The following is a 22,202-nucleotide window of genomic DNA, read 5'->3' on the forward strand; positions in this document are numbered from 1 at the left end:
TAGATGAACAACAGGATCAGGGCTGAAGGTGACAGCTGTGAACCCAGCTGACCACAGTCAAAACGGGGATTGGGGGATTGCCTCTCTGTGCCAACAGACACTTTATTTATACTGTATTACTATCCTTGTGGGTATGTCAAAAGCCATATTTTATCAAAGAAATGACATCTTTACTTAACCTGCTGGGCTGGCCTAACCTACTGTAACCATAACTTCTTAATTTCTGCCAAGCAGCAAGCTATAAGCAGCAAGCTATATGCTTAGCCTTCGATTAATTTGATTTACATTAGGACAAATTTGGGCGAGTGCAAAGACGAAACGGAAGTTGGGGTAGAGGCGGGTATCCGCTTTACCCTCAAATCATTTTCTGTGCTCCCGTTCCACAGACTGTAAGACGGAAGCATTTGAAAATTGCGTGAATCAACAGTCTGGCTCGAGGGACTAGGAGAGAGCTGACAGGCACGGAGGAGAGGTACTTGTAGAGAACCCATTGCGGATCTCTCACAGCCTATTCATTTTAGATGATATACATAGGTATAGGTAGGTATAATGTATTGAGTTGCTTAATATCACATATCTACAGCTGCTAGTTTAACCACTTGGGGAACATTAGTCAAAAATAGCAGATCTACAAGCTCACAACGTGTCGCAACGTGACGGAAGACGCTGTGAGCGGAAGACATTGTAGACGGAAGAAAGCGGTTAAAGTACAGTTGTAACTCAAGTCCAGTTCTCTACGACTAGAGGGTTTAAGTGGTTAAATCTTTGTTTCGTTTTATGCTGCTTAACACAAACCTTGACGCCACTGAGCTGGTTGACACTGGTTGACAGGCTGTCACCTATTACCTATTACCTTTGGCTACTGTGAACACCAACCAATATCCGTTACATGTTCCGCCCCATAGCTTACCGTTTTTACAGGAATCATGTGATAGGTACAATTCAAATATCATTGTTTGATTGAATACTTTGATGACAGAAAATAACAATAGTGCATTAACGTTCCCTGTGTTTTATTAACTAACATCTCACGCAAGTTAACTTTGGTACTGTCCCCAACCCTAAAATGAACCCTAACCTAAATCCTAAAAGCCTAACTCCAACCAAAATCTTTTACCAACTGGAACTAAAGGCCCTTACACACATATTTTGCGCAATTAATTCACATTCATTTAAACTGTTGTTTGTGTCATGAATACATCCACACAGAACGTGAATATTATGCGGCGATAAAGCAACGAAAACGAGGTCAGTTTTTCACTGTGAATAGAACCATCAACCTGTATGAATGAGGCATCACCAAATTAATAGTTTTATGTGAAATATTAGCATTTTCGGATTGTTTACTCGGCACGCTCCCGGTGTAAGGGTCTTGACTAAAAGAAATCCCATAAAAATGTGCCTTTCCTAAGGTGGGAAACCACAAACATATCCCCATACGGTCACTTTCCCCACAGGGATAGTAACACATAAACCACACTCGCACTCACACGCACGTGCGCACACACACACACACACACACACACACACACACAGAGACACACACACACACACACACACACACACACACACACACACACACACACACACACACACACACACACACACACACACACACACACACACACACACACACACACACACACACACACACACACACACACACACACACACACGGCTCTCCAGTGATTTCAACATCAACCAGAATTAGCCCCCATTGCCTGATCTACTCCACCTAGAGGCTAGAAATCAATATGTTAACAAAGTGCCTTTAATTAATGGCCCATGTCTGTCCTGTGTGTCTCAGTGGAGACATTAAAGTGATCTAAAGCCCCCCTAACGCCCACTATCCTTCCCCAGACCCCCTGTCAACTGATTGGGAGGACTGAGAAGGCCACATTCAGGGCTCCTGCTCCTCCACACTTGCACCTCGCCCCACATAGTTGGCATGACTGGGGGCTGCTGGGAAAGGAGACGCGCGCACATACGCCAGTGGACTACGCACAAATATGATGGTACACAACGTACTGACGCACAGTTGCGTAAATTACTTGCATAGGCTACATGAGCTGCACTTGCCCAACACACGCTCATAAAGTTACTTTTACACACACACACACACACACACACACACACACACACACACACACACACACACACACACACACACACACACACACACACACACACACACACACACACACACACACACACACACACACACACACACACACACACACACACACACACACACACACCAGCTGTGCCTGGAAAGTTCACACTTGGTGAGGTGAGGTAGTATCTTTTGTAAAGGCTATATATCTTCTTCTGCACACAGCCCATAATGTGCTGGTTACAATGCTGGTAATTTATACTCAGTTGTGAGCCATGTCATGCACCAAAAATAGCCGATTTTCAAGCTCACAACACATTGCAGGCAGTGCGACGTGTTGTAAGCTGTTTTCAGTGCGCGACATCCAGTATGATGAACCATGGTTGTGTCAATGGGAAATCTCCACTAAAATGTGATTTTAAATGTAACAAAAAGTCATACAGTACGTCTGTTTGATACAGTACAAATCATTATAAATTGCAATATCCTCCTCCTAGCTAAACATACAGTACCAATTGTAAAACATATACATATCCATGTTACCATGGAAATGTTACCACCACCGCAAATGTTATGTGTGTTTTAGTCTCACATGGCCAGAAGTATCAGAGATCTCCCCCTACCAATATGTCTGGTGCCAACTATAGATTCAGTGTATGGGCTAAAACAGCCAAGAAACTGTCCGCCAATAAACCTACGCCCGCCGCTTTGGAAACCAATCCTGATTCCTGATACAGTCCTAATATGAAGGACCACCCTAAAGTATTTGAATAGTTTCTGCAATACTGTCATTTAAAAAATCTAAATTGAAAAACCCTACATTGCATTTAGATGTCAGGCAGAGAAAGGCGGGGATCTCGAAAGCTATGTCTAGCTATGGAACACCACGTGAGTTTCTACTACAGTAGCCTAGAGCAGTGGTTTTCAACCTTTTTTGCGTCAAGGAGCCCCAAATTGACACATATTTAGCCCAGGGACCCCCATTTGAAAGGTTATGCCAGGGACCCCCAATAAGAGACGATTTTTACGGCTCTAGCAGTGATTCTCAACCATTTCAATTTCAAGGACCCCCAGTTTAACATGCATTAGGCTACAGACCCCCATTTAATGGCATTTCTATCTCTGGGAACCCAATTTTTTATTATAAAATCAATGTTAATTTAACTCTGAGAGTGTAACAAATGGAACCAAATGGACCCTGACAGGTCCATTTCGACTCAAAAACAGACACACAATACACAGACATAAATTACTTAATATACAAGATTATGTTTTCACCATGGATAACAATGCCATACATCCAAGCATGCGTGACCTCACTAATTCGTCATATGAAACATGGATGAAACACAGTCACCAAACACAGTTACGGTTGTGTGCGTGTGTGCGTGTGTGTGTGTGTGTGTAATGGCAGGGCCCTAACATTTATTTCTTTTAAGAAATTAGCTGACACAAGAGTCCACAACATCAGGATGAACTGGTAAAATGTCTTTTGAAATGGAAATTTGGGTTCCAGGATAACAGTTTGCATCTCAGTGGCACAAGTACTTTCAGATAAACAATCATGTACTTATTTTACCACAGAAGAGCGCAAGAGAGTGAGGTCAATGGCTAGTTACTATGCCTTAGATGTGGAATTAGGATTACAACCTAACAAAAAGCATTATAACATGGATAGCAATGTATTCACACTTGTGCTCAATCTCAAAGCTTAATTTGACTCTGTAAACTATCACTACTGTCTGAATATAAAGATCCATCCATGAGAATTTCTTGGCTTAAATATTGTAGATTAGTTTCTCTCACTTCAAAGTCGTTTTGTATGAGTGCTGTTTTTAATGTTGGCGTGTCTTGCCTCAATGCTGCTGTATTTTTCACCCCTGCACCTTTTTGCTCCAAACCAATGGTTCTCAAAGTGGGATACGGGGAGGGGGGTTCCAGGGGGTCCCCAACAAATTGAGGCTCCAGATTAACCAATTTACTTCAGCTGTACAAAAATTGCCAATCTAGCTCACAAGGCATGAGTGTGAGAAATGTACCCCCCAGCTTTTCAGAGGGTTTGTGGCCTAATACAAATCAATTTGGGGGTCCTTGACATGAAAATGTTTAAGAACCACATACTGGTCCAAAACCATGACAGACACACTTAGCTACTGTTCTAGGGTTGAATGGAGTTGACACATTTTAGGAATATTACCGCCTACCAAATGCTGAGGGCTAGTGTTAGCTTTATCTGGGGACTCATTTCTAGTTAAAAGAAAGAAAGAAAAGGGGAAAAAAGGTCCTATTGAGTAGGCCTAGCTGGTTATTTAGGGGATTTATCATTATCAACCATAGGCATTGGACAAGAAAGTTACGTTCCCTTTAGCATTTTTCAAAGCAAAGCCCCAAAAGGGACATACGTGGAAGGCCTACACAATAGCTACAGTCAGAGCACCTAAAAACATTAGTTTAATGATAGGAATGTTCGTCCAAATATCATCCTTTGGTGATAGCAGCTGAGCCCCGCCCCTTTCTCTGATAACGCGTCCCAGCCAGATGTGTTATTTTTGATAGCAACACCGTCGTACTGCGGAGTATTAATGAGCGTAGTGGGTTTTTTTGACAGCTCGGCGTGTCTTCTTATCTCCCGCTACACTGTAGCACAAACAGAGGGGCGTAACTTCCTTTACAATTATGCTCTACGACACGACAGGGGTAGGCAACCTTATAGACACGGGTGCCAACATTGGCACACAGGGTAGGGTGATCATCACTGGCACACACTGGCATAAGTGTGCGAGGATTTTTCATTTAAAATGAAACATTCAAAAAAGTTTAGTCAGTTAAATTGAAGTCCCCTCACATGATCTATATACAAATGACATCCTGCTGCACATAATTCTACATTCATTCAAACTGATAACTCTGACTGGGGAGGGACTGGGAGTCTGGGAGATTTAGGTGGGTTACTGCTTTGAGTCTAATGATCATTACATCCTGATGTGAAAGAAAATATTTCTAAAGAAGAAGAAAAAATAAAGGTTGTTATGTACAGCCTGTGGACAATCAAAATCTGTTGGACATATTACATGTTGATGTGGTGTCATAATTAATAGTTGACATGATGGCACACTGACTATCAAGAAAATGAAAACTTGGCACTTCATGTCAAAAAGGTTGCCGACCCCTGCCCTACGAGGTGGCTAAATGGCAAACGTGTGTGTGTGTGTGTGTGTGTGTGTGTGTGTGTGTGTGTGTGTGTGTGTGTGTGTGTGTGTGTGTGTGTGTGCGCGCACGCGCGCGCGCGTCACAGAGAGAGAAATGAGCGTGTATTTTGAGAGCTGTCAAAAAAGAGCACACCAACACAAGAGTGAAATGCAAGCCAGTAGGGTCGCCGAAGACCGAATAGACAGTTGAAACGCTGCCGTTCAACGGTCTCCAACGTATAAAATCACACAATAAACCTCCTACTTGCCCCCCCCCAGCTCCCCGTACACATAAATAAACCTCCTACTTACTTCCCCAGCTCCTCGTACAGCTGAAATTCGTCCGTAAATCGTGTACAGGTTGTCGTAGCCATGTCTCCCTCTACTACAGCACGTCGCTCTCTCTTCTCCTGTCAGGGGTTTTCAGCTCCGCTGCTAAATTACTATCTCTTCTCTAAAAACTCGCCAATAAAGCTGCCGCCTGTTCGGAGACGGCAGTAGTTAATGCTTTTCTTTTCTTTAAATGAGGGTTTTGGTTAAAGTAGCCCGGCGATAAGACCAGAGCGACGGTGTGTGGGTGCTGCTGCTTATTGCTCTCTCTTCTCTCCCCCACTATCAGCTCTCTATGTGCGCTCGGTTTGGTCTGACTGACTGCAGCTCCGCTCCCCAAGCCGCGGCTGAGGAGGAGAAGCGCAGCGCAACGAACCCTGCTGGACAGAGCGTGCAACGGCGTGTGCACCTCCCCGTTTTGCACAGAGCAGGCTATTTCCAAATAGGGCCAATTTGTGAGATTTTGTGCCTTGCGAGCAGCGAGCTGGTAGTAGGCTCTATAGCCCATTGGTTCTCAAAGTGGGGTCTGGGGACCCCCAGGGGTCCTGGGGGGAGGAGGTTCCAAGGGGTCCCCAACTAAAGCAGTTAATGCAGCATCACAGTCATTTTAACCACTTTATCCATTTATATGTTGGCTATTCAAAAATAGCAGAACTACAAGCTCTAATCTTTTTTTTTCAAACTTCTCTTCTGGTGGTCCCTGACACAAAACAAATTCAGATGGGGGTCCGTGGCCAAATACAATATAAATGTGGGGGTCCTTGACATGAAAAAGCTTGAGAACCACTGTGTATAGCCTACTGTATATTTGTTTGTAATTCCTAAAGAGGGAAGCGTAAAACGCATCCTTATCTCTACACTCTAGTCTAGTGCCGTGCCCTGTTTGGCACTGCAATGTTATTTTCATTAGGAAGTGTGCTGTGGGTCTTTATAAAAATAATGAAGTCCTTCTCATACATGTAACACAATGAGACTAATAAGGCATTTACACTTTTACTTTTTGTCTGCACCTGTGCAGCAGCCTATGCCATGACATGGGTCAAATTATAGTAGCCTACAGTAGGCCTATGACTAGAATTTGGTGGTGCTGTACCTAGCTGGTCTTTGAAGGTTCTGAAGGCTTTATCTTAGTCCAGCTGTTTCAGATTAGAAAGAAACATCACATGGCAAGAGTGAGTCCTCCCCCGTGTCCCTACCTCCCTCCCCATGACAATCAAACAGCCTAATAAGCAGTATTGTTGCAAATTACAGTATAATTGCCCCAATTTATTAACCACTATGACTCAACATGGAGCTGCTATTTGTTTCCTAAGTAGTGCATTTGGCTGTTATTGTGTGGTGTATAATGGGTACAGTGGGTACACAGAATCAGATGACCTCAAAGTGCATAGCTCTCAACATTAATTAGATAAATAATCCATCTCCATTCCCTTGCCCTTTTTGGTGTTCACACACACACTGTAATAAAAAACACTCCTATGACAAAGTGGGGAAAGTTACATTAAATGGAGTCTTTATTTTTGCTCAGTAGACAGATGACTGGGTATATACATACTGAATATGACTCTCACAAACACACGTGCACCAAGCACACGGCATCATTCTCTCCCTCTCCACGTGTGCAACACATCTGAGGCGAGGATTAGACTCCATATGACAGTGGAATAAATTAACATCTTCAGCACATTTTTTCAACACACACGCACACACACACACACACACTAAACGACAAACACAGTAAACTCCTCCGTGTTCATTTATCCATCTGTAACCCTGTCCTGAGTGTACAAAATAAATGTAACTAGACTGACTCGTGGGGGTCCGTTTGGTTACATTTGTAATGCTCAAGAGTTAAATGAACAAATAAAGACTTTCTGTATGACTTCAAACGTTCCCCATGCATAGCCCTGAAGCTGCACCCCAGTTTCATGTATTCCTAAATAATAACAACAACAGTAGTGTGGTACAGAAAAAAAGAGGGAATACAGGAACTGTGGAAGCTCTGTGCATGTATGTTGGTCAGGTCACTGCAGCAGCCTGACAGAGTTGACATGGAGGTGGTACAGGAAGTCAGCGTATGACGCTCCCCCGTTGGGACTCTTGTCCTCCACCAGCTGGCGCTGTAGGGCCTCCTCACAACTGTCCCCCTGCTTCACTACCCAGAGCTGAGGGGAGCACGCACGCACGGACGCACGCACGCACACACACAAACAAATGCATCTAGAATTATTAACGGTCTTGCACGCAAGTCCGGAGGCAACAGACGCACACACAAGCGCAAGGCGGTTCACACGCCTGCGCATATATGTGCGTATATGTGCATGCATGCTCACACACACACACACGCATTCGGTGATGCCGAAATGTCAGTGGCCACACAGCCAGTGGCATTAGCTGTCAAGTGGAAACACAATTCATTTAATTTATCCTGACACATCTCAACATGCGATTGTGATTTCATGTGCAGTGGATGAGTGCACACCATTCCTGTGCAGACACGATGGACAGACAGTCGTGAGAGACCTATTAGATCCGATAGAAGTATTTGCAGTAGTCAGTGTTGCATACAATTTATATCTCTACTCACTGCTGCCCCGTTACCTTTCACTTTTAGTTTCTGATGTAATTTCTGCCAATATTTCTAAAATATTAAAAGTTCAGATGTTTTGACTGGAATGCAAAACATCTGAACCCCAGAGATCCAGCAGGGACTCCTCTTCTTCAACAACTGCCTGTGAGGATGCCTTGGGCAAATGCACCTGCTGCATCAGTGTTGCCACTCTGTGGTGAATGTGTGTTACTACATGTGCACACATTGCAGCGATCACTTACTCCTGTAGGTTTGCACTTTACAACATCCAGAAGATTAGACCCTTCCTCACCAAGGAGTCTGCCCAGCAGACTCCCAGTTGCTGCTTGCATCCAATTCAAACTCTAGTGATGATCTACAAGACGAACAAGTGCATGGTGCCCACTTCCTGCAGGATATGATCGAGATCTACACCCCTTTCCCACACATCTCGATCAGCCAACACAGGAAATCTGTCCATACAACATCTTCGTCTTGGCCAACGCTCTGAGCATCCTATCTCTTCTTCCTCCTGGCTCCCAAGCGGTGGAATGACCACCACAACTTCCAGTCACGACTGTAGACTCACTCCCCATTTTCCACTGCATTCTAAAAACTCACCTCCTCACACTCTACCTCACCCCCTAGCACTCCATATCTCTTCTTTGCATCTCTACTTGTTGCCTATTTAGATGTTGATTATGTAATTCAAATCTATGTCGTTTACCTGTTCACACGTGTTATTTAGATGCTAGGTTTGATGTCTACCTGCTATCCTAGATATTTTGTAGCACTTCCTGTAACTGTCATCTATTTAATGACTGGATTTACTTGTTGGTTGGCTAGGGGTGCCTCCAACTCTGACCGTGCACTTTGTAAATTGAAAATAGTACAATTATAAAAGTCACTGCTAGAAAATACATTCTGTGCAAGCATGGCATCACTCCTGGCTGAAAATAAACACATAAAATATGAAAAAGGTGACTCACCTTGCGAGCATAAGGCACCTTGTCTTCCAGTGTGTCAATGAAGGATCGGATACGGATGGACAGAGGGTTGTCCAGGATCGGCAGCTTGGTCTGAAGGAACCACATAAACATGCATACAGTATATGTCAAATGTAAATCCAAATGAAAATATATATACACAGCATATATAACTCAATTAGCCCCTTTTACCCTGGCTCATCTTCTCTCTACTTTCTAATGAAATGCCCCAAAATAGCAATGCCAGTAGGTTGAAAGTGGTTGGCAACTCCCGTCTTTGTAACTGGCTCACCTCTCCAGAGGGAACGGACAAAAAACAGCTGGCGTTGAAGAGATGGACCAGGGTGTGCACGGGGACCTGACTGCCCACCCAGAGCAGCAGGGCCAGGGGGCCGTGGACCAGGTAGACGCCTGCGGGGTCCAGGCTGGCGGTGCTGCAGCGCACCACGTCCGCTAGGTTGGGGAAGCTAGCGCCACTGGAGCTGTCTGCTGACAGAGGCTGTGGGCCGGGAAATGAGAGTGACAATACAGAACCCAGAAACAATCTCTGCAAGGCAACTTAGTTAGTTTGTTGAGTGACATGCACACTGCAGTGCATTGTCCCCTTGCGGTGTTTCTATGTTGGTAGTAACACGTCCTACTGTGTTGGTACCAGTTTCAATGTCAGTACTGTACGTCAGTCTTTTGATGCTCCCCAGACAGACTTGAGAGATGGGCAATAAGACTTAACCACATGAACCCTAACGTCCCTATACTGGGCATGTCATATCTTCTATCAACAAAGTACAGTATATAGGGTTTAAGTGGTATTGTCCTCATGTTATTTATGGACCACCTGCTGCCACGATATATGATGTGTAAAATATTGTCACACAACTTCCTGTGCAATTCACCTTCATGTGTATGTATTTACAGATGGTAAAAAAAAGGGAGGTAGAGAGGAAACACACACAAGAACACACATGAAACAAGTCTTTTCAAGCAATAAATGTTTCATGTTGTTCATTCAAACATACTGTACATTTTCAAGCCCATACATGCTCTCCTGGTAATTTACTGTACTCGGGACAATCAAGTGATTTGTGATGATTGTCACATACCAGCGGCAGCAGCAAGGGATAGAAGTGAGTGGCTGTGCTGCTGGCGTCCATGCGGAGGAGCTGGCACCATAGCTGGAGCCGCTGGGGGATGGAGCTCTGCAGGCCTGGCAGCAACACCTCACTCTTCCTCAGGCTGTTGATGTAGACGGGCAGCGCTCGCAGGTACTGGGGAAGCACCAACTAACACACACACACACACACACACACACACACACACACACACACACACACACACACACACACACACACACACACACACACACACACACACACACACACACACACACACACACACACACACACACACACACACACACACACACACACACACACACGCTTCTATAATGAATCTATGTTCAAAAGATAGCCACAGTGAACAATATTGACAAATGTGAAATAATGATAAATTGTTCAAGTTCAGTTAACAACAATATACAATTATTTGTAACAAGACTGCTTTGGAAAACAAAAACAATTAAAAGAATAGTGTGTGGTTGAATGGATGGATGTATCCATGACAATTAAAATGACAAATATTGCCAAATTCAACAATATCTTATTGTCGAACCTATTGTGATATAAAATGCATGAATTTGGAAGCCCTAATTAAAACTGTAGCTGCTTGATGAATGTGGCACACTGTGATTTACATTTTGATTTACATTATGTAAATCACACTGCAGTAAGTAACTTAATCTGATGAAGGTCTCTTGACCGAAATATAATTTTCCCATTTAAAAAACAACAACAACAAAAAAAATATTTTTTGACTTTCAAGAGTTTTGGGTGACTGAATTAGGTTTTGGCTCTGTGTTGTTTAGAGGTCCACAATGTGTGATTCAAATGTGGGTTAGCTTGGACATACAGTATAGTGTCGCCATGAGGCTGATTAGAAAAACAGTATCTACGTACCTGTCCTGCAGACACAGAGGCAGAACTGCAGTGTTTGCGGTAGGAGGCGAGCGCCTCCGTCACCTCTGCCTGCAGTTCTTCCCTTAGCTCCTGCAAAGGGCGCTCCAGCGCTGCACAGTATGCTGAGGACAACAAAACAATGTCAACATAGGCTTGGCCGGTCAAATCCGGATGTTAGGTCTGTGGCGCCCAACGTCAACCCACATTATGTATGAGGAAGAGTTGTTCAATGCGTGAACCGGTGATGGGTTTCGTACGTACTCCTCTTGCAGTAGAAGGTGAGCAGGGTTTGAGCCTGACAGTGGCGGAAGATGTCCTGCAGGTGTTGGGAACAGCGCAGAGTCAGTGTATGAACCCGGGTTCTCCTCTCGCCTCTCTGGCTGCAGTAGGAAAGCACCACCTAATACAGAGAGGAGGGCGTGATATAATTTATATCCAGGGTTCAGTTTGCCTGGGGGAGCCCTGCTTGTTTGCCTCTGCTTTTGACAACCCCCCCACCCGTCTGGTCAATCATTTTTATCGTCGGTGGGTATATGTTTTATCCTTGCTTCTGGTCAGACTGAATTAAATATGTGCATCTCCTTTTGAGAAATTTATGTTTGATAATATCACAATTGATCGCATTTTTTAAAATATATTTGATATCTTTTCAACTGTTATAATGGAAATGAATGGCAGTCAGATCGGGATGAAAACGTGCCCACATTTGGTGTCATGCGTGGACACGTCATACATGACTGACATCATAGAGTGGCTACATGAAGTGCGAGATCCCACGTTATTAGACCCTGTCTTGTTTTTTGTCAAATAGAAACATCAACAGAACTGACTTGACAACGGTGATTCTGCTGCACCTACTGTACCTGTATTGCGACACCCCTCTTTTCGTCCAGAGGCCTGCAGTGTTTGAGCTCCACAGCCAGCGTGGTGCGCCAGTCCAGGGTCGCTAGGGCCACCTGACTGGGGCCTGGACCTGGGACAACCATCCCAAAACACCCAGACACTCGCAGATCTGTGGAACGCGTGAAATGCTTTAGAGAGGACATCCAGATATCACACTTGGTCACACACACACACACACAGGAAACGTACGCAGGACACGTACTCTCGCTCATGCTTTCAGGATCACACACACACACACACACACACACACACACACACACACACACACACATTACATTACAGTCATTTAGCAGACGCTTTTATCCAAAGCGACACACACACGCACACGCGCACACGCACACACACACACACACACACACACACACACACACACACACACACACACACACACACACACACACACACACACACCTTTGCTGACGTGTATCTTGAGCTGAGCTTTGTAGCCTGTCTCCGTCTCCACACTCCTCTGCAGATCGGTGCTGAAACGCTGCCTGTCCATCTCACCCTGTGGGGGGTAAGAAAGGAAAGTCCAGCTGTTGATGTTAACTGCATACAGTATAAGAGACATGATCTCTCGCTCCAACCAGGTGATGAGTGCATCAACAAAGCTGGTGACTAAAGCCTGATTTGTACTTTGTTGTAACATTTTCCAGACTGACGGCGTCATAAGATGGAGCATACATTTGCTGTGATATGAAGTGTCATTATCTTCACCAGGCCAAAGGCCACGTACGGACAATATATCTTAATGTACGTGTGTGTGTGTGTGTGTGTGTGCGTGTGTGTCATTTGGCATTTTCTTCAAAACACACTACTACCATTTCCTTCTAAACTCAGAAATCGCGCCACATTATCTCAAGAGTCATGTGATGAACACGTATCATACCTATTTTTGATATTACATAATGGCTATAACTAGCTTCCAAACAAGCTGCAGGTTGTTGTAGGTGTACAGAGCTCCCCCTACCTGCAGGTTGCTGTAGGTGTACAGTGCTCCTCCTGTCAGATAAGGAACGTGTCCCGGCCAAGCCCCTCCCACTTCTTGCTGGGACAGGATGTAAAGGTGCACGCCACAGCCCTGACTGATACAGTCATTGGCCAACGAGACGGCAAACTCTGATGGCTGGAAGATGGACTGGAAAATGGAATCAAGAGGGCATTCAATACAAAGAGATTCTAGAACAAGAGACGACTAAAAGCCTTGTGAAGAATTACTACAGCAGCAATAGCAACATCAGCATAAAAACAAAACTAAATGTGCAACAAGGCATACGAATGTATACAGATACCTTGATAAGTTGAATGCTATAGCAGCAACATAACATAAAACATTTTAAAAAATGCAACAAGGCATAACCATGTGTACAGGTGTGAGCGTGCGTGCATGCGTGCATATGTTACCTTTGGTTTGTTGGAGCCAAAGAACGCTGAGGAGCAGTGTGCATGAGCCCCCTCCATCAGAGGGGCAGTATGGAACATCAACAGCTTCCCCGGACAGCTCATCGCCTATAGAGCAGCAAAATGAAAAACTGAATGAATTGGTCATATAGTCTCAATTTGAATTTAAAATAATTCTGGTCCGAGTCTCAACTAGTTCTAGACATCCTCGACAACTTTGGTTTTGGCCTTGACTTGGTCACACTTTAGGTGGTCTCAAATACAACACAACTCTAAATACTCAACACTTACTCTAAACTTTGAAAGTCACCCCTGGAAATAATTTATGTATTGGCAAATACACAAAATTAAGTACTTGTACTCGGCCTGAATAAATTCTAATTAGTTGTCTAGTTCTTAGATAGAAAATCGGTATCGGTAAAACCGGTTTCGGCAGGTCAGACTTTAAAAAAAAACGGTAATCGGTATTGGCCAAGGATTTTTCAATCGGTGCATCTCTAGGACAGATCCATCTTGATCACATGACTATAGAGATGTGTACCGATTTTTTTGTGATGTTTGGACAAAATCGGTAGGAGTAATATAAAAAAGTTTCACCGCAATCGGACGCAGCGTTCATGATTTGAGGCATTTTGATCGATATGGATCAATCCTGCAAACTTTAGATGTCAATCTTAGCCAAACAGGATGGAATATGAAAAATCTAACAGATTCGTCTTTATCACATGACTATAGAGATCATGTGTACCGATTTCCGTGAAATGTGGCGATATAAAAGGCCTGGCGGAGACAATAAATTAACAGAGTGCCTCCAGGTTTTATATAATAATGGGTTGTATAATTATGCATCAGATCCATGCTGACCTGAAATATGGTCAAAGCTGCTTTGAGGGGCATCTCCAAAGGAACTCCACTGGAGTCATCACACTCTGGACTGAACAGAGGGAGACGCTGCAACACACTGACACACACACACACACACACACACACACACACACACACACACACACACACACACACACACACACACAGACAGACAGACAGACAGACAGACAGACAGACAGACAGACAGACAGACGAAAACATTGGAGTCATACTTTACTGGCCCACTTAATGTTAAAGTCTAGATTTGTTGATCATGCCTGAAGGTGGTCATCAGTGACCGAAACGTTGCTTCTTTGAATAAGTTGCTCCTGTACTGTGCAGTTCGGCAGTGTGCGGGCGTATTCTTTTTATTGTTAAAATCTCTGTTTGGAATGCAGGGCAGGACCATCAACTAGATGCTAGTTGATGGTCAGACTGGTCTGTGTGAAGACTGTTAAGCCTGATTTATACTAAGCTGCACGCTGGTGTTGCATGGCGTACATAGCAAGCTCACAACGCGTCACATTCGCATTGTGAGCTTGTAGATCTGCTATTTACTGAGAACGACACCGGTACACAACTAAGTATAACTTTAGCTTTAACTTTATAGCTTTACCTGCCAAGGCTGTCTATGCAGTCTGTGTGGATATGACTGTTACCTGCCAAGGCTGTCTATGCAGTCTGTGTGGATGTGACTGTTACCTGCCAAGGCTGTCTATGCAGTCTGTGTGGATGTGACTGTTACCTGCCAAGGCTGTCTATGCAGTCTGTGTGGATGTGACTGTTACCTGCCAAGGCTGTCTATGCAGTCTGTGTGGATGTGACTGTTACCTGCCAAGGCTGTCTATGCAGTCTGTGTGGATGTGACTGTTACCTGCCAAGGCTGTCTATGCAGTCTGTGTGGATGTGACTGTTACCTGCCAAGGCTGTCTATGCAGTCTTTGAGGGCGACGAGAAGCCCCTCCCTCACAGGGAGCTGCAGGTCCTCCGTCTCCGTGACAACCAGCATGTGTGGGCGGAACAGGGCGGGGCTGAGGTCGTAGAGGTGGAGCCTGCTGTCATAGGTCATCAAACCCACACGAACATCTGATTGGGCAGCACCGTCCTTCCTCCAACCAATCAGATAAGGACATAAACTGACTACAGTGCCACACCAAAGCTGAGCGGTTACGGCTGATTCATACTTAAAAATAGCCAATCTAAAGGGTGGCACGTTGTGAGCTTGTAGATCGGTGTGTGACAGGGCAGACAACCAGATATAAAACAGCCATTATTCAGCTTGCTTGAATTGTTGGATACTATTCAGCACGGTCTGTGTGTGTGTGCGTGCCTGAGTGTGTGTGTGCATGTGTGTGTGTGTGTGTGTGTGTGTGTGTGAGATACCTATTGAGAAAGGCGAGTAGAGATTGTATCTGTTGTGTTATAAAGTCCAGATGTCCTCCTCTCAGTGCGGAGGCAGATACGTCTACAGCCAGCAGCAACACTGCAGGTTCATCCTGGGGTTGATACGGTATAATGCAATTTTACTTTTTTTTTTTTAATGTGTGATGATGCTTCATAACCATTATGAGTAAAAATCAACTATTTTATTTTTGGAACACAGTTCTTATATGACTTGACGTTAAAAACGTCTATGGGATTTAGAACGACTCCGTGACCCAGTGGGGGTAACAAAAGTGGGGAGTTTGAAAGAAATATTGAAAATGTTTCCAAAATTATTTCTCCAAAAAGAAAATGAGCTTTTCCATTCTGTCAATGACTTCAACTCGCAAAGAAAAACATCACTTTACAGCAATAAAGCAATGGTTAGCTCTAGGCTGTTTTCATCTCTCAATAAGGATTGAGAGATGACAGATATGACAGGATTGAGAGATGACAGACTGCCTTGGCAGTCAAAATGAAACAGAGAACCGATGCATCCTTAGTACATACAAGGGCACACACACACAAACTTGACAATAGTAAAGTTGATCTAACCTTCTGGGAGTTGAGGATCTCATAGGATCCCATACTGAGCTCAGGCCTCTTGCCTTTATCGACTCGGACCCCATCCACACCCTTGGTGGGCTGGTAGTACTGCCAGGCCACTGAGACACACAGATGACGCACACGCACACAGGGAAAATAGCCAACCAGAAACACATAGTAACTGATCAGATGGAGACATATCACAACGCCTTGCATCACAGTGTGTTGCCAATGCCAGATCTGTAGATCGGATCAGCTATTTTAAAATAGCCAAAGTATAAAATTGTGTTAAAGTGATTCAACTGCACCTCATTTTGCTGGGAACCCCCTAGAACCCCCTTTAGGACCCCTGGGGGTACCCAGACCCAACTATTCTATTTATGTTATTGATATTTGACATTGCTGCCTGAGGTGCGGGAACCCTAGGACTCTCCACTTTTTTGTGTGGCATTGATATTTGACACACATAGTCAATGTACTTTGCCATAGACTACATCCTTCTATATTTTAAATGATGAATATATGACTGCATATGCTTAGATGACAGAATAATAATAAATTGTCATCTTCACTCATGTCGAAACTGATAAATGGCGAGCTATGTGTGGAAATGACGCCCAGTTTTCTGTGATACATTTGTTTCGTACAGCAAATGAGGCCCAATGTGTGCCAACAAACACTGTTTGACACTGAACCCCCAACAAAGAAAACTAATCTAACCTGATTGATCCAAACAGTACAATAAAAGTAAATTGAACGTTTTCCAAATAATTGATTTGTTGTCTTACCTTCACTGAGTTTACCACAGAAGGGACAGAAAGACCTCTGGCCGCAATCCTGCCAGCCCATCGCAGGACACATGTAGGCCCCACATTCTGCACAACCTCTCACACACTCTGCCTCACTGCACACTGGTAAGGACCACTGAGGGAAACACAGACAGGCAGGTAAGCACAGACACAGACAGACAGACAGACAGACAGTAGATCGGCAATTAGAATGTTCTTCATTAATTGGAAAAGTAATCAATAGAATAATCACTAAGAAAATAATCCCTCAGTAAACCCTGACTGTATCCCAGCACAGCCTTACGTATATAAATGTGAACAGTTTTTGATGAGATTGTGTGTGTGTGTGTGTGTGTGTGTGTGTGTGTGTGTGTGTGTGTGTGTGTGTGTGTGTGTGTGTGTGTGTGTGTGTGTGTGTGTGTGTGTGTGTGTGTGTGCGTGCGTGCGTGCGTGATCAAGCACCAAACCAACCTCTCCAGGAGTTTCTGTAGCCAGAGGGGTGATCAGAGCCCCCAGGGGCAGGTGGCTGAGCAAGGCGGTCTGGCCCTCACAGGGCACACAGTAACAGGTGGAACGGATGGCTCTGGGACTGGCATTACCTGGACAGCAGCAGAGACATCAGAGACGTGTCACTGAGGCACTGAGATGAGATGCGCTTGGAAAATGAGAATACTTTTTTGTAGGTGTGTGTTCTTTAAAATAAGAGTGAGTGTGTGTGTGTGTGTGTGTGTGTGTGCGTGCGTGCGTGCGTGCGTGCGTGCGTGCGTGCGTGCGTGCGTGCGTGCGTGCGTGCGTGCGTGCGTGCGTGCGTCTTTACCCATGTCCTCTATGATGCAGGCTGTGGTAGCCAGAGGGGGAAGGGAGGAGTAGGGCTCTGACATGAAAACCTTACCCTCCCATTCTTCCCTGTCCTCTGCCATCACCTTCACCTGAGAAAGAAAGAAAGATAGAAAGAAAGAAAGAGACATGTAAATGAGTCAGTCAATGATAACTGACTGAAATGGGTGAAAATAATCATGCAGAAGAGGGCTTACAGCACTGGGCAGCAGCTTCGGGTCCAAACCATAGCGAGACTCAGAGCTGGGAGACTGGAAACAAAGTACAACAACCAAATCAAGACATGTAAACTCATGGGCCTGGTGCTGGTTTTCTGATGGGAGATGTACTTTACTGATTTATCCACAGGGCCCAAGAATTCAAAATGTTTAATCTCTATCCGAATAGATCTTATTTGGATTGTGGTTGTTTTTCTTATTGACATTTTGGGGTTTTGAACTACCCAAAATCTGAATCTGATCCACTCGGATATAGGGATAAAAGTTTTGAATTCTTGGGCCCAGGTGATTTACTGGCACCAGTGTAAAATTTGACTTTTAGTTATGCATGAAATACGACTTAACCCCATGAAACGTCCCTATTCTGGGGTGAACATTTGGCAAAAATGAAATGTCGCATTGCAATGCGTTGTGAGCTTGTAGATCTGCTATTTTCAGAATTATTTGACATTCTTTTTAAATGTTCTACTATAAAAGACATGCCCAGAATAGGAATGACATTTTCGAATTGATTATTAGTTTGATTAACGGTTGCATGCCTAGTTCACAGGGAACTTAACCGATCTACCTCTGCATTACTCTAACATGTAATAAGATAACAATAAGATGTTGTGCTGTTATTCAGACCATGTTCCCCTCTTCCGATGGCCTTCTGCAAGGACGGTCAGCTGCCGCAGGAACAGACTCATACATGACACCTGAGGAAAACATAAGGACAGAGGCAATGGATTGTTCCAAGTTAATGAGCAAGTTATTTCAATAGTTACTGATACAAATGTCGTTTTTGAACTTCAAGGGCCATACTGGTGTTATTGTATATATTTAGTCTACTTACAAGTCATGTATAATTTGTATTATTGCCTACACATTATCCCAATGCATGACTTTCTTTTTTTGGGTGGTGCCAACCACTCCTATATCTGACTTTGTCTGTGTGTCCGGGTGTATGTCCAATAAACAAACACTGATGACAACATCAATACGGGGCTCATCAAAGGCACCACTCTCTTCACACAGGGTGTGATTTTTTAATAATTACCCAATTTCTCTATTTTTTAATTTAAATTTCCAGATGATATTAAAATCAACAGTAAAACTATCTGCTCCTCTGGCTAATACCCTCTTATAGATCACTAGCCTACAGAGCCATGCCATAAAACGTACCACTATAATGCGGTGGTGGAGGTGCCCACTGAGGTTGTTGTTGGACAGGAGAGGTGGGTGAGGTCTGGATGGGATTGTAGCCAAATCCCCCAGGAGGGGGAAGAGGAAGATGAGGATGAGAACCCAGGTCTGGTGGTCTTCCACACATGGTCTGAGGCATGCTTTGTGGTCCCTGGCTCACACACTGTTGCATCGGATGGTGGGGGACGGCCGGTTCTCTCTGATGTGGTGACTTCGGTCCATTGAATAGACCCTGGTGAGCACATGAAGGTTGGACAGGAGGGGGTACTGCTTTGTGGGAGGTGCAAGGGGCACATGGTGACATGGGCTGAGGTCTGCAAGACCGTGTATGTTGACTTATTATCGGGAGGGAAGGTGGAGGAGGTACGTTTTTTGGAGCCGCGGGTAAAATATGAACAGGTTGTGCATTCTGGTCAGCGTTGCTAGCATGTAATGCTGTGGGCAGGGAACTGTGGCCAGCGTGAGATGTTTTGCACAGTGCCTCATAATGAGCATCATGTGAGGGTGATAGGATGCTGTAGTTTATCTGATCGTCCTGGTTGTGATGCTCAGAGGCTGGTAGCTGATCTGAAGTCAGGCTGAGATGCTGTAAGTCGGGTACAGGGTTGTGTTGGGGTCCATGAGTTGAAGCAGGGGACCAGGTGGTGTTTTGACCCGTCCATGGCTGCCAAGGCGCTTGAATCTGATTTCCTGTGGGATCATCCATTGTCCTCCATAACACTCAATGATTAGGCCTTTTCCACACTGGAGGTGTATCCTGATGTCAGATTTGTAACACAAGAGTCATGTGAGTCAATGCATTGAACCCACAAGAGGACGTGACATCCATTGTGGGATCGCTTTAGCGATCACACTAATGTTATCTTCACTATTTATTGTCTCCGCCAGGAGACTATGTTTTCACTTTCCGTCCCCCCCCCCTCGGCCAAGCTAACATTGGTCAAGCCTCACATGACACGTGACAATACGTTGAAAGAGTGTGCTCGGATTGGCTAGTGAGACGCATGACGTATAGCGGCCTATAAATAGATGTGTCACAAGAGTCTTGGTCTCTTTCAAAGTGAGGTAAGACAGGAATAATCACGAAATGGCTGCGAAATGGCGGAGCAATACATTATGTAGACACACTGGTGTCATCACAATACGTAATATAAATAGCTTAGACAGGATTAATCAAGAACAGTACATTCCAGTACAAACTGATATCACAGTTGATGACAGTTGATAGCACGGTTCTGCTGGCGGAGACTTGTGCTCCGAGGAGCACATTTTCTAGTTATTATTGTCTCCGCCAGGAGAGTTTGTTTTCACTTTCCGTCAGCCAAGCAAACATTGGTCGAGCCTCACGTGACACTTGACAATACGGTGAAATAGTGTGATCTGATTGGCTAGTGACATATAACAGGCTATAAATACATGTGTCACTTTGAAAGAGTCTTTGCCTCTTTCAAAGTGAGGTAAGACAGGAATAATCACGAAATGGCTGAGAAATGGCGGATACTGTAACAATTGGATAGGACACTTACACAGACAGGACAGATAGGACACTTACACAGATAGGACGGATAGGACACTTACATAGACAGGACGGATAGGACACTTATACAGACAGGACGGATAGGACACTTATACAGACAGGACGGATAGGACACTTATACAGACAGGACGGATAGGACAGTTATACAGTAACTCCACGTGGGGATACCAGTTTTATCCAACTAAGGTTTGGATAAAACAGACGGATAGGACACTTGTGTCATGTTACTATGACACAGTAACATGTTCTAATTAGAACATAAGAATTAGAACATTCCCAACATTCCCAACACAATTCTGCTGGCGGAGACTTGTGCTCCGAGGAGCACTTTTTCTAGTTATTATTACCCCCATTTTTTTGGGTCATTTCAATGGAGAAATGCCATTTAGTGACGTCATAATGCATAATGCCATTGTAGTCATAATGCATAACGCCATTCTAGTGACGTCATAATACTGATGTCATTGTATTATGACCCTACTAACACTATCAATACCATCCAATACCAGCGACATTCTTAGCAATCCCACACTGTTTCTTCAGGAACAGTACTTTTTAGTTATTTTTGTTATCTTATTATGGGTCCAACAGTGGCAGAAGTCAGGTTTGTGTTTGTGCCTTATAATAGGGCCATGCAGTCTTAATTATCTATCAAACATACTCAAATCGTCAATCCCTTACAGGTCCATTAGGTTTCATTTGCCAACTACACTCAGAGTTAAATTAAACAATTACAGTGAATACCTTAGGCTACATTCATTTACTGTACTACTAGGATACATCTGACAACTTTACGACCAACACACATGCTGTACGTAATGCATCTTTGCGACAGAAGAAGAAGAACAGATGCCACTTATGAAATAACTCACCCTTATTACTGCATAGCCTACAGTAGCCCTGAAACATGAGCGCCATGTGAACCATGGCTAAGCCTACAGTAGCCTATGTGCTATGTCAACTATCATCTCTAAATATCTAAGATCGTCATTAATAAAGAATATAGGTTTGTGACACATTGAATTACAGTACCTTTTAGACATCATTGGCCTGGTATTGCATTTGCACTAAACGCCATCAGCATCATCATCATCCTTTCAACGTTCCTGTCAACCACAAACTCCAATTCGTCCAAAACCAAAACGGTGAAATGATGAACCAGTTTTATAGGACATATATGGACCTTCAAAGTCGCCCTTTTACATTTCTGTCGGGGTCTTAATTACATCGTGTCGTTTGATTTCGATGTGTATTGTTGTCATTTAAGCCGAGCATGTCCCACAGAACCTGCAGCATCGAAGAT

The 22,202-nt window shown here is 44.1% G+C and overlaps 2 protein-coding genes across 10 annotated transcripts in view; both read right to left on the reverse strand.

Moving 5' to 3' along the window:
• camk2b1 (calcium/calmodulin-dependent protein kinase (CaM kinase) II beta 1) overlaps window positions 1-5,937 on the reverse strand; it is a 75,811-nt gene extending 69,874 nt beyond the window's left edge. For all 9 annotated transcript variants that reach the window (XM_084053953.1, XM_084053959.1, XM_084053956.1 and 6 more), the window contains exon 1: window positions 5,614-5,937. In XM_084053953.1, the coding sequence (XP_083910079.1) occupies window positions 5,614-5,675 (62 nt within the window). In that variant the 5' untranslated portion in view covers window positions 5,676-5,937. The remainder of the gene's footprint in view (window positions 1-5,613) is intronic.
• Window positions 5,938-7,149: 1,212 nt separating this feature from the next.
• On the reverse strand, window positions 7,150-22,185 carry LOC311042880 (protein transport protein Sec24C). Its single transcript, XM_084053950.1, has 21 exons — window positions 21,932-22,185; window positions 19,342-20,119; window positions 18,805-18,875; window positions 18,157-18,210; window positions 17,940-18,051; window positions 17,594-17,721; window positions 17,123-17,258; window positions 16,344-16,453; window positions 15,750-15,862; window positions 15,284-15,475; window positions 14,367-14,463; window positions 13,506-13,610; window positions 13,072-13,239; window positions 12,513-12,609; window positions 12,062-12,210; window positions 11,460-11,598; window positions 11,199-11,320; window positions 10,287-10,466; window positions 9,479-9,685; window positions 9,190-9,279; window positions 7,150-7,796 (listed from the first exon to the last, which is right to left on the reverse strand). Exons 2-21 carry the CDS (start codon window positions 20,066-20,068, stop codon window positions 7,656-7,658), a joined length of 3,138 nt encoding a protein of 1,045 aa, XP_083910076.1. The 5' UTR covers window positions 20,069-20,119; window positions 21,932-22,185; the 3' UTR covers window positions 7,150-7,655.
• Between the last annotated feature and the right edge of the window lie 17 nt (window positions 22,186-22,202).

The sequence above is a fragment of the Gymnoscopelus microlampas genome (assembly GCF_963454915.1).
Source record: "Gymnoscopelus microlampas genome assembly, chromosome: 4".
Classification (NCBI taxonomy): domain Eukaryota; kingdom Metazoa; phylum Chordata; class Actinopteri; order Myctophiformes; family Myctophidae; genus Gymnoscopelus; species Gymnoscopelus microlampas.